Genomic DNA, 12,561 nt, shown 5'->3' with positions numbered 1-12,561 from the left:
GACTTAAGATGTGCCTGATTAAGGCCATGGTTTTTTTCAGTCACTTACTGTGCATCTCAGAGCTGGACAATGAATAAAGACGACAGAAGAAAAATCATTGCCTTTGAGCATTGATTCTTTTCTTGGAGAAGAGTACTGAATATCTCATGGACTTAGCAAAAGAACCAACAGATATGTATTGGAGAAAGTACAGCCCAGAGTGCTTTTTTTTGAGTACTTGGAGAAAAGGATAGTGAAACTTCATCTCACATACTTTGGACATGTTGCTGGGATAGGCTGTTCCTCGAAAAGGGACATCATGCTTGGAAAGGTGGAGGATCAGTGGAAGAGAGGAAAACCCTCAAGGAGATGGACTGACACTGTAACTGCAGCTAGGGGCTCAAGTATGTCAGAAATGATGAGGATAGCACAGGATGGTGCAGGGTTCAGGTTTGTTGTTAATAGGGTCACTGTGAATTGTACTCAGTGACACCTAAAAACAATTTATTATCTAGTTTTATGTGCCAGCCACCATCTGTACACTTTATATGTTATTGTTGTTAAATACTATCGAGTCATTGTGACTCATAGTGACCCTGTGTACAGTAGCTCTGAAACCTGTTTTATCCTGAGCCAATCTTAGGGTCTCTGACACATTACCCTAGTCACTGAGTCAGGCCATCTCATCAGGGGCCTTCTTCTCTCTTCTCTTGCTCTGTGGCTCTACCCTTCCAAGCATGATGTCCCTCTCCAAGGACTGGTCCTTCTTTGCAACATGCCCAGAGTATGTCAGGTGGGAGGTTCAGGATCCTAACCTCCAAGGAGCAGCCTGATTTCACCCTCTCCAGGACAAACCTGTTTTGTTCTTCTAGTGGTCCATTATATTCAGTTATATTCAGTACTCTTCTCCAGCACCACAGCTCAAAGGCATCAATTATCCTACCATCCCTAGTCATTGTCCAGCTTTCTGGTGCATAGCAAATGATTGTGAAGACCATGGCCTGAATCTGGTGCACCTTGGTCTCTAGACTGACATCTTTGCTCTTTAGTACTCTGGAGAGGTCCTTAACAGCAGACCTTACCAGTGCAAGTCATCCTTTGATTTCCTGGCTACTAGTACCAAAGCTTTATATGTACTAATTGATTTAACCTTAATGATACCCAGAGATAGTTATTATTTCCATTTCATAGTTGAGGAACATGCTTGAGAGATTAGGAAATTTGCTTAAGGCCATGTAGCTAAGTATGAATCCAGACACTCTGCCTTCACTCATAACCACTCTCCTTAGGTCCATGTAATTTTAGTTAGAAAAATAAATATAGATTATTTCAAAATTTCACCTCTTTATTTTGGCCATAGGGAAAGCGAAGCAGTAGGGTTTCATTTCTAAACCCATGTTATTTCACCTTTATCAGAATTGTGGTCTAAAAATGTTACCTTTTTGAGGCTTTTCAGTCTGAGAATCAGTTTCTAATATATCTACTGAGGAGTTAACAACTGTAAGATTTCCTAAAGCCTTTTAGATAAAAATGTAACAGTCATTTAAATTTGTTTTGCTGATGTTCTTATTCCAGTTTTAAAATAGCTAATGGCAAATTATAGTCTCTATTGTGATAAGCATAGTTCACATATTCTAACCCATATCATCTCACAAAACAGTATCATTATCCCTTTATTAGATTTGAGAAATTAAGACTCAGAAAGGTTAATTTTTCTTGTTCACCCTGGTAGTTGGTAAGTGGTTGAACTGTAATTATTTCATTCCACACTGTCCCTACTTAAAAAAAAACAAAAAAAAAATCACTTGACTGGAAAACAATAAATGGCTTTCATAATGGAGAAGGACATCATGCTCAGAAGGGTGGAGGGACAGCACAGGAGAGGAAGACCCCAGATGAGATGGATTGATACAGTAACTGAGGCAATGAGGGTAGGTGTGTCAGAATCAGGGACATTGGATAGGTGTATTGGAGTCATTGAGGCCGACTCAGAACAGAACAGACTTCAGAGCTGTTGTACATAGAGTCACAATAAGTTGCAGGCAACTTGATGGCACATAATAACAACAGTAACAAATGTTCTTAAAATCCCTGAATTAAGGCATGCAAGTTGATTATTATTTCCTAAATCTGGGTAACCGAGGTTGAAGACCAAATATCTTAATTTGTATATTGCTTTTAGCATGTATTTATATGTTCTGTTTCTTAGATGTACTTCACTTTCTCTAGACTTCTGTATATATTTTCCCTAGGTTGCCTTGTGTTTTTTAGGTGACTTGTACAAATAAGAGTTTTATGTCTCTAAGTAAATGCTAGATTTTTGGTGAAATTTCAATATAGTCTTTATGTTGCGTGAAGAAATTTAATCTTATTTCTTGAAGAACATTAGGAATTCAGTGATAAATATTTGACCATCAGTTGAAAGCCCAGTTAAGTAAGAGAACTAATAGCTATTCCTGTTGGCCTAATGGATAGAAAGTTATGCTACCAAGACAAAGGTGGGTGATTTTAATCTGCGGCCCTCAGGCCTGGTTTAAATTGTTTTTGGTCTAACATTCTTCTTGATGTTGAGCTTTAATCCATATTGAAGATTACAGTCCATGACCTTGTACAGCAAGTGCTTCAAATCATCTTCAGTTTCAGCAAGCAAGGTTGTGTCATCTGCATAATGTAGGTTGTTGATGAGTCTTCCTCCAAACCTGTTGCCACATTCCTTCTCATAAAGCCCTGCTTCCTGAATGATCTTTTCAGCATATAGATTGAAAAGGTATGGGGACAGGGTGCATCCCTGACACACTCCTTTCCTGATTTTGAACCATCTAGTGTTCTTTGCTTTGCTCTGTTCTGAGGACTGCTTCCTTGTCAAAGTATAGATTTTGCATAAGCACAATTAAGGATTGGGATTCCCATTTTCTTCAAGGTTAGTCACAATTTGCTGTGATCCGCACTGTCAAATGTCTTTGCCTAGGCAATGAAACACAAACATTCTTCTGGTACTCTCTGCTTTCTGCCAAGATCCATCTGACATTGCAGTAATGTTTCTGGTGCCACAACCTCTTCTAAACCCAGCTTGTGTTTCTGGTAGTTCTTTGTCAATGTACTGTTCCAGTCCTTTCTGGATAATCTTAAGCAGATTTCGCTAGTGTGTGATATTAGTGATACTGTTCATAATTTCCACACTCTGTCAGGTCACATTTTTTTTGAAATGGGAAGAAAAATGGATCTCTTCCAGTCAATTGGCCAAGTAGTTGTCCTCCAGATTTCTTGGCACAGCTTGGTGAATACATTTAGGGCAGCATCTGTTTGTTAAATCATATCCACAGTAATAAAAATTTGATTTTGAGTCCATGAATTTAAAAACCAACTCAGGAATAGGTTTGAGGCCTTGAAAACTAATGAACAAATACCAGATGAGCTGTGGGAAGATATCAAGAATATTGTTGATGAAGAATGCACAAAGTCATTACAAAGAAGGAAGAAGAAAAGACCAAATTGAATATCAGAAGAGACTCTGAATATTGCACTAGAGCACTGAGAAGCCAAAGCATAGGGAAGAAATAAAGAAGTTAAGGAGCTGAATAGAAGATTTCAAAGGGCAGCTCGGGAAGACAAGGCAAAATATTATAATGAAATGTAAAGGAGCTGGAGTCGGGAAATCAAAAGGACTGAACTTGCTCATTACTTCTTAAACTGAAGAAACTAAAGAACAAATTCAAGCTGCTGCTGCGTTGTTTAAGGATGCTCTGGGCAGAACATTGAATTGATTCAGGAAGCATTAAAAGAAGATGGAAGGAGTAGACAGAGTCACTGTACCACAAAGAATTGGCTGACATTGAAGAATTTCAAGAAACAACTTATGATAAAGAGGCATTGTTGATGAAGAAGGAAGTTCAGGCTGCTCTGAAGGACTGGGCAAAAAATAAAGCCCCAGAAATTGATGGAATATTAACTGGTGTATTTCAACAAGACCAAGTTTAAAAAAAAATATTTTTTGACCTGCTTTTACAAATGAAAACATTGTTTTTCTAATTGTACATTAAATGAGAAAGGGGGAAAAATTGATACATATCAAATTAGCAGATCATTTTAAGTTTTAAAAAAATTCAGAGATTTGATTAAAAGTGAACATTTTTTGATGCCACAATATTCTAATCTTTTACCATTTCATTGTCAAAACTAAGTTCTGTAATTTTTGTTCTAAGGAGAATAACAAGTCTATGCTTCTCTTTGAATTTGCATTATTTTTTCAGGGCTTACTTTAATATTTCATAGTAGAATTTTAATGATTACCAAGATTTGGGATTTCCTCCTCTTTCAGGTAAGAAAGTATACTAGTTATTTGGGGTTTTTTTTTGTGATTTTAGTGAAAGTTTACAAAGCAGATATTTTCATTCTTTCAACCATTCATACATGTGCCTTGTTCTGTAACATCAGTTTCAATACCCATAATATAGTTGTATTTCCTATAATTCTGATTTCCATTAATCTTTCTATATCTCTGTGATTGTACGTAAATGTAAACCTTTTTGTAGGTTTTTTCAATACTGGCTTTGCAGAGTATTTGTCCTTTGGTGATGGAGTTTTTTTCTTGTAAAAATAATGTCCTCTAGATTCATCCATGTTATACAGTGTTTTGAGAATTCTTTAGTATTGCAGAATACTCCAACGCTACAGGGTTGTGTGTTCACAGTATAAATGGACCATTGTTTATCCATTCATCCACTGATGGACACTTAGAAGTTGTTTCCATCTGCGTCTTACTGTAAAGCTGAGCATGAGTGTACATGTTGCCTGGTAGGTAGATGGCTGGATCAAATAGGATTTTTATTTCCAACTTTCTAAGAGCCAAACTGCTTTATGAATTTTTTTAAAGTTGTATTTTCTCTATGTGATGAAATTTCCTAATAACTCTCAAATCATCATAGATAGTATAGATAGTGAAGTACTTGAAATTCTTACTTTGGCCTTTAATAACTATATTGACATTAATGATTAATGTAATCTTTTAAAAGTTGATGCTAATCCTGAGGGACACTCCAGTCGCGTAGTCTATAGGCAGTTGCCCTGATAAATTTTCTGGTGTTTTTTAATCCATCTGTAGCTCCACACAAAAAGGACTGGCAATTTTCTCTTGTGCCGTTTACAGCTTTACACTCGGAGGAATACCAGCTGAGCATTGGTTCTGACTCACTGGTAATAATTTTGAATTTATTTTCTTGAAATGGTTTTGTTTAAAATGTCTATAAATCCTTCTGTCCAGCTCTCTGCTCCTTGTCAATCCCCAGATTTTCCTCTCTTCTCGTGCTGCCTTAGCTGCATCCCCGAGACACAATGGTGAAGGTCAGAGTAAACAGATTTGGTTGCATTGGGCGCCTGGTCACCAGGGTCGCTTTTAACTCTAGCATAGTGGATGTTGTTGCCATCAGTGACCCCTTCATTGACCTCAATTACATGGTCTGTATGTTCCAGTGATTCCACCCATGGCAAGTTCAATGGCACTGCCAAGGCTGAGAATGGGAAGATGGTCATCATTGGGAAAGCCATCACTGTCTTCCAGGAGCAAGATCCTGTCAAAATCAAGTGGGGTGATGCTGGGTCCGAGTATGTTGTGGAGTCCACTGGTGCCTTCACAACTTTGGAGAAGGCTGGGGCTCACTTGAAGGGTGGTGCCAAACGGGTAATGATCTCTACTCCTTCTGCCGATGCCTCCGTGTTTGTGATGGTTTTGAACAATGAAAAGTATGACAACTTTCTCAAGATTACCAGCAGTGCCTCCTGCACCACTAACTGCTTGGCTCCCCTGGCCAAGGTCATACATGACAACTTCAGCATCGTAGAGGGACTCATGACCACAGTCCATGCCATCACTGCCACCCAGAAGACTGTGGATGGCCCCTCTGGAAAGCTGTGGCATGATGACCATGGAGCTGCCCAGAACATCATCCCTGAATCTACTGGTGCTGCCAAGGCCGTGGCAAGGTCATCTCTGAACTGAATGGGAAATTTACTGGCATGGCTTTCCATGTCCCCACTCCCAATATGCCAGTTGTGGACCTGACCTGCCATCTGGAGAAAGCTGCCAAATATGATGACATCAAAAAAGTAGTAAAGCAGACATCAGAAGGGCCCCTTAAGGGCATCCTGGGATACACTGAAGACCAGGTTGTCTCCTGTGACTTTAACAGTGACACCTGCTTTTGATGCTGGGCCTGGCATTGCCCTGAGTGACCACTTTGTCAAACTAATTTCCTCGTATGACAATGAATTTGGCTACAGCAACTGGGTGGTCAACCTGATGGTTCACATGGCCTCCAAAGAATAAGAGCCCCTTGGGACCACCAGCTCCAGCAATAGCATTGGAAGAGAGAGAGACCCTCAGCTGCTGGGGAGTCCTTGCCTGAACTCAATCCTCCCACATACTAAAAATCTCACATCCTTGACAGTTTCCATCCAGGTCCCCTGTGAAAGGGAAGGGGCTTGGAGAGCCCATCTTGTCATGTACCATCAATAAAGTACACTGTACTCAACAAAAGGAGAAAAAAAAATCTTTCTTTCCAACAAAATGAAATTAAATTCTTAACATGCTTGTAAGATTATTGAATACTTTTATAAGGCTAGACAGTTTTAAAATGCACCTATTCAGGTGGCAGTCCGTCTTACCACTTCACTTCCATAGCCACCTAACACATGCATGTCTCTGACAGCTCAACTTATTGTAGTTTGTAATTCGTTTACTTGGTAACAGTATTTATGAGAGGACTTACTGAAAATTTTCTTGCTCCTTTTAAAATTAATTGTTGTTAGGTAACATTGAATAGATTTTCAACAACAACCTCATGTGACAGTAAAATGGCTTTACCAAAGTTTTTTTGTGCTGCTTCCTGAAACTGAGGAGGACCTGAAGCACTTGCTGTAGAGGGTCAAGGACTTGCAACCTCCAATATGGATTGAGGCTCAATGTCAAGAAGACAAAGATTCTCACCACTGGACCAATTGGCAGCATCAGGATGGATGGTGAAGAGATTGAGATTGTTCATAGCTTTAGTTTGCTTGGCCCCACAGTCAACACTCTTGTACCAGTAGCCAGGAAATTAAAAGACGTATTGCCATGGGAAAGTCTGTTGATAGGGACCTCTCCAAAGTATTAAAGAGCAATGATGTCTCTCTGGAGACTAAGGTGGGTCTGATACAGGCCATGGTCTTTGCTATCACTTGTTATGCATCAGAGAGTTGGACAGTGACTAAGGCGGATGGAAGGAGAATTGATGCCTTTGAGCTATGGTGCTGGAGAAGAGTATTGAGGGTACCATGGACTGCTAGGAAAACAAACAGATTCATCCTTCAGAGGGTTAAACCGGGTGGCTCCTTGGAGGCAAGGATTCTGAGGCTCCGTCTAACATACTTTGGACATGTTTTAAGGAGGGATCAGTCCTTGGAGAGGGACATCATGCTTGGAAGGGTGGAGGGACAGCACAGGAGGGGAAGGCCCTCTATGAGGTGGATTGATTCAGTGACTGGGGTAATTGGAGACGATGCGATTGGCACAGGACAGAGCAGAGTTGCAATGATTTGCAAGCGACTCGACCGCACATAACAACAACAACAATTTTTACATATATTTAAAATATGTTAGTGGTAGCTGGGTCTGAATGGTAGTACTTGGAATGATTTCGTTTCTTTTACTTATATTTTCTAGTGTGTCTAAGTATGCATTATATTGTACTTAATTGATAGAACGTACCACAACAAGCTACTCGATTCATTTTGCCATTATGGAATTCAGCTTTTATTTTTATATTAAAGTTTAAATCAGGCAAAACGCATACATACTCTCTAATTCTATCATTGAAAACTGTAACAAAGAATGTGGAAGATTAAACTCCCAAAGATATTCGGACTGGGTGACTGCCTGCCTGCCTGCTAGCCTTCTGTTGTTTTTACATTTAAACAGATTCATTACATTTTTTTCCTCTCCTCTTAGTATTTCAACTTCCTGTGGGTTTTCCTTTCTGCTCTTAGGATATCTAAATAGCCTCTATTTTTTTGTTTTTATAGTTTTGAATTTAGACATAAACTTATTGAGGGGAAACTATTAGAAATTAAATGTAGGAATAGAATTGCTTTAGGATTTCTTTTTTTAGAATTTACTCTAGGCTTTTCTTTTCAAAAGGAAATGAGCTTTTTCTGTTAAAATAGATACACTATATTTTCAGAATTATTTGGGGCATGTGAATTTCAGCAAAGGAAGATTTCTTGGCTCTTTGTCTTATGGAAAGAGGTCATTGTGTTTATTTCTTTTAATAGTTGAGATTGGATATTATTTGAAAAATGAAAAAATTGTGCTATATATATCTTCCCTTCAAAGAAGTTTAAAGATAAATAAGGGCTTATCTATGTATATTTGATGGCTTCAGTGCATCAAGCTATAATTATTTTTAGATTGTTGTCTTTTTTAATATGGGGTAAAAATTGCAAATAAATATGTAGGTATATAAATATACAAGTATATATATAAATATATAGGGGTCTGTATGTGTATATATGTATATGAACATATATAAGCACATGTGCACACACACAAACATACTGAATAAACATGTCATATAAAATCTCTTGTAGCCAACCAACGGGATCTTCTTGAGCATGTTTCTCATTGTCCTGCCGTTGGAATCCATGGCTCATGGACTCTTCCATGAATTGGGTAACTGTTTAGGGGGAACATCTGTTGGATATGCTATTGTGATTCCCACCAACTTCTGCAGGTACAGTAATCTAGTTAAGTAATTATTTGACTGAACATTTAATATTTTCAGGAATATGACAGCTCAATTCCAATTTAATGTTTTTAAAATAAATTGCATTTCTTAATTTATTCCTAATTTTTAAAAACCTTTACTCTGAGTAATATAATATTTAGAGTTTTAATTTAAATAATTAAATGTCAGATGTTAATATTGTAAAAAATAAGTTTAACTTCTCTTTTACCTAGAAATCAGAAAATACAAATGAATTTTCTAAGATTAGGTCCTAGCCTAAAATGGTTATCTTGTTTAAGAAAATACAATGTAAAATATGATAGAATGTTCTCTGTACTATATAGTCCTAAACGCTAGCTCTGTTAACATAGGAAAATCCTAACTTCTCTGAACCTCAGTTTCTTTCTCCAAAGTGCCAGTAAATAAATGTTCTGTGCATCTCAGAGAGTGATGTAAAGAGCTGATGGGAATATGAATGTACAAGTATTTTGCACATATGAATCCCTACAAATGTCAAGGATTCAAATGATTGGGAATAAAGTTTAATAAATTTGATTGACATTTTATCCAAAATAATTCTGGCCATCATATGTGTGCAAAATCCATATGAATCTGTAAATATTGCTGCATTTTACTTCTTACAGATATGCATCCTTCAAATAGGTCTCCAGAAGGTGTCAACACTTATCTACTAACCTAGAAGTCAGTGTTCTAACCCACATAGCAGTACCAAGAAGAAAAGGCGGGGCAGTATGCTTCTATTAAACTTGTTTCCAGCCAATGAGAGTGATACAAGACAATTGCCCCAAAGCATTCTATTGGATTGGGTAGGGTTGACCCGCCATTTAGAAACTGAGTTCTTAATCATTGCTCCCCCAAGGGATGGTTAAGAGTATAGCCCAGAAGACCCTCCAGGACAGTTCTGCCCTTACATGTGGGATGCTGTGAGTCAGACTGAGTTTATAGCAGCTGACAACAGAAACTACTTCTGAAGGTTTTTAAAAGTTTCTTGCCATTAATGAATCCTGCTGACAAACTTTCATCATACTTTTCTTGAGATACAAGGTTTTTATCAGAGTAGAAATATTTAACAAGAAAACACAAAAGATTATTTGGACTGCCAGAGGGTTAATAGTGAGACTCTATTGACTGCACCACCAGAGCTCCCTGTGTGGGGAGTTTTCATTTCCTCCATATGAAGGCTTGATCAGAGTGGAAGGTTTTCAAAGGGGTAAAATAAATAGAAGTTGACAAGTGTACAGAAATTATGGGTAGAAATAGTCATTTACATAGATTTTTTCCCCCATTGTTCTTTTATTTATGTATTTTTCATTTTTACCTTTAAATATTACAAATATGGAACAAAATCTTACATTCTGTTAAGGAATACTAGTGTTTTATGAGGACCATATTTGACAGTTGCGAAAGTAAAATGTAGTTTTAAAAAATTCTGGTAGAAATTTCTTTCTGGGGATGATTTTCCCTTTTAATCTGGAGAGTATTTAGATTTGTTAGTTTTAAGACTTGCTTTATTGTCCTTATTACTGTTCCATTTTAGATTTGTCTCAGAGACAAATCTAAGTTTTCAATTTGTGTTAGGTAGCATAAGGTAACGACTTTTCAGAAATCAAGTTTTGATTTTCCAAGCTTAGGAATTTTAAAAAGATGATTAAAAATCCATGTATCTATCAATCAGTACCAGCTATTAACATTCTTAGATAATTAATTAATTAAAATAATAGGTAAGAAAGTTACATAGAATGAACATTAATTTCTTACATACTCAAATCTATCTATCTTTTTTTCTACTTAGTCCTGATGGTCAGCCAACACTTCTTCCTCCAGAACATGTTCAGGAGTTAAATCTCAGGTCTACTGGCATGCTCAATGCTATCCAAAGATTTTTTGCATATCATATGATTGAGACCTATGGATGTGATTATTCCACAAGTGGACTCTCCTATGATAATCTGCATTCCAAGCTGAAAGCTTTCCTTGAACTCCGGACCGTGGACGGACCTAGACATGATACATACATTTTGTACTACAGTGGGCACACCCATGGCACAGGAGAGTGGGCTTTGTCAGGTAAAGTATTATTTGAAAATTCAACTATAAGTATCTGTCTTTTACACAGACACTACATTTCTGAGAATCTCATCTTTCTGCTTCATACTTTGTCAGTTTTCATGTTATGATTCCATTTTCTTTTACTTTTCTGTAGCATACCATTTTAGCATAATTTTAATAATCTCTAAAGGTAAAATTTTGAAAATTATATGTTGTGACGAATGAATGAAAAGATGTTTGTCTGCTTGAAACTTCTGAAGTTTCTCTTTAAGGTATTTTCAGAATTAGTAAATATAGTTGTAACTTTCAGAAGCTGAAAATTTCCAGTGGCAATTAATATCAGTTACAATCCAAGTCTTTAAAAGGTGTGGATGCATATTTTCAATTATTCTTTATTAGTGAAATTTTATTTGAGAGAGTTTACTTAAATTTTAACCAGCAGATTATATATTATGCTAGGAATACTGCTTAAGTCAGAAGACCCTGACTCTTAATTTTTCATAACAGTGTAAGTTTAGGTAAATGACTTAATTTCTCTAGGCTTTAGTTCTCTTCTATAAATGAGATCAAATAAATATTGAAATTGATTTAAAAATATTATATGTATTACTGTTTTTCAGTAGTTGAAAAGCATAACTTCTGTTTATATGAATTATGGGAGCCAAGAAAACATGTTTTCCACAAGAATACCTACCAAAGGAGAAAAGGGAAGACTCCTCTGTATTATCTATAAAACATCAGTTTTCTCAACTAGAAGCCCCTCAAGTCAAGAGCATTATTTTGTACTCAGCATCTAAAATAGGTCTTGGAGCTCAAGAAAAAATTGATAGGAGGATAAAATTATTGAATAAATTGTAAAACAGAAAGGTAGTTTATTTTATATTAGAATTAACTTTATTTACATAATTAACTTCATCCTGCTTTTCCCCCCTCCATAAAAGATGTGTTAAGCTGTGTACACATACAATAACAAGATAAGTCAAAACAGGTATTCAGGTTTAATTAAAATATAATAGTAGAAGTATAGAAGAACAGAGGCAGGGCTGCGAACACGGAAACGCACAAGGAGACAAACATAAGGTTAACACAAAAATTCATATTATGATGAGTGCATTAGGTCATGCAAGATTTCACACCAAGCTTTTGTCATAGAGAAAATGATTTAGGTGGGCTTCTTGTTTGTTTGTCTCATTTTTTGGTTATGTGTACATTGAATACTTTAGTGGTTGTCCAGACACAGTTAAGACAAATGAACATTTATTGGTCACATTTTAGCCATTAGCTACAGTGTTGATTAGATCCATTATTAGATTGAATCTTCTTGTGAAATTCTCTGGGGACTTACCATCACTCATTCTTATTTTTCAAAGGATAAAAATGGAAAGTGAAAATAGTTATATAACTAGATATAGAACTAGTCTGTAGTCACACCACTGACAGGACGCAGCCTTAAAATGTATTTTCTTTCTACCAGTCAAGAGTTGCAAAAAGTGGAAGTCATGATAGCATTTTCTTGTTAACTGACAGACTAGGAAGAAGGATCGGCCATCCACTTCTGCAATAGCAGGCCTCTGAAAACCCTATGTACAACAGAACACACGTAGACTAACAGAAAGTGCAATCTAGGTAGAACTTTCAAGTATGGAAATACAAAGGAAGAGGAACAGTTGTAAGCAGACCCTAGTGATTGGAACATGGAATGTGAGAACCATGAATGTAGGAAAATTAGAAATTGTTAAGAAAGAAATGGAATGCA

The 12,561-nt window shown here is 36.8% G+C and overlaps 1 protein-coding gene and 1 pseudogene across 2 annotated transcripts in view; both read left to right on the top strand.

Moving 5' to 3' along the window:
- The window catches only part of TMEM168 (transmembrane protein 168), a 36,999-nt gene that overhangs the window by 17,093 nt on the left and 7,345 nt on the right, over window positions 1-12,561 (top strand). For both annotated transcript variants that reach the window (XM_006882648.1, XM_006882647.1), the window contains 2 exons: window positions 8,599-8,741; window positions 10,549-10,823. In XM_006882648.1, the coding sequence (XP_006882710.1) occupies window positions 8,623-8,741; window positions 10,549-10,823 (394 nt within the window). In that variant the 5' untranslated portion in view covers window positions 8,599-8,622. The remainder of the gene's footprint in view (window positions 1-8,598; window positions 8,742-10,548; window positions 10,824-12,561) is intronic.
- Window positions 5,311-6,301, top strand: LOC102873172 (annotated as a pseudogene).

Source organism: Elephantulus edwardii, unplaced genomic scaffold (assembly GCF_000299155.1).
Source record: "Elephantulus edwardii isolate Elephantulus edwardi_28Jun2011 unplaced genomic scaffold, EleEdw1.0 scaffold00022, whole genome shotgun sequence".
Classification (NCBI taxonomy): Eukaryota; Metazoa; Chordata; class Mammalia; order Macroscelidea; family Macroscelididae; genus Elephantulus; species Elephantulus edwardii.
Note: the sequence above shows the minus strand (reverse complement) of the source record. Positions and strands in the feature narration are given on the sequence as shown.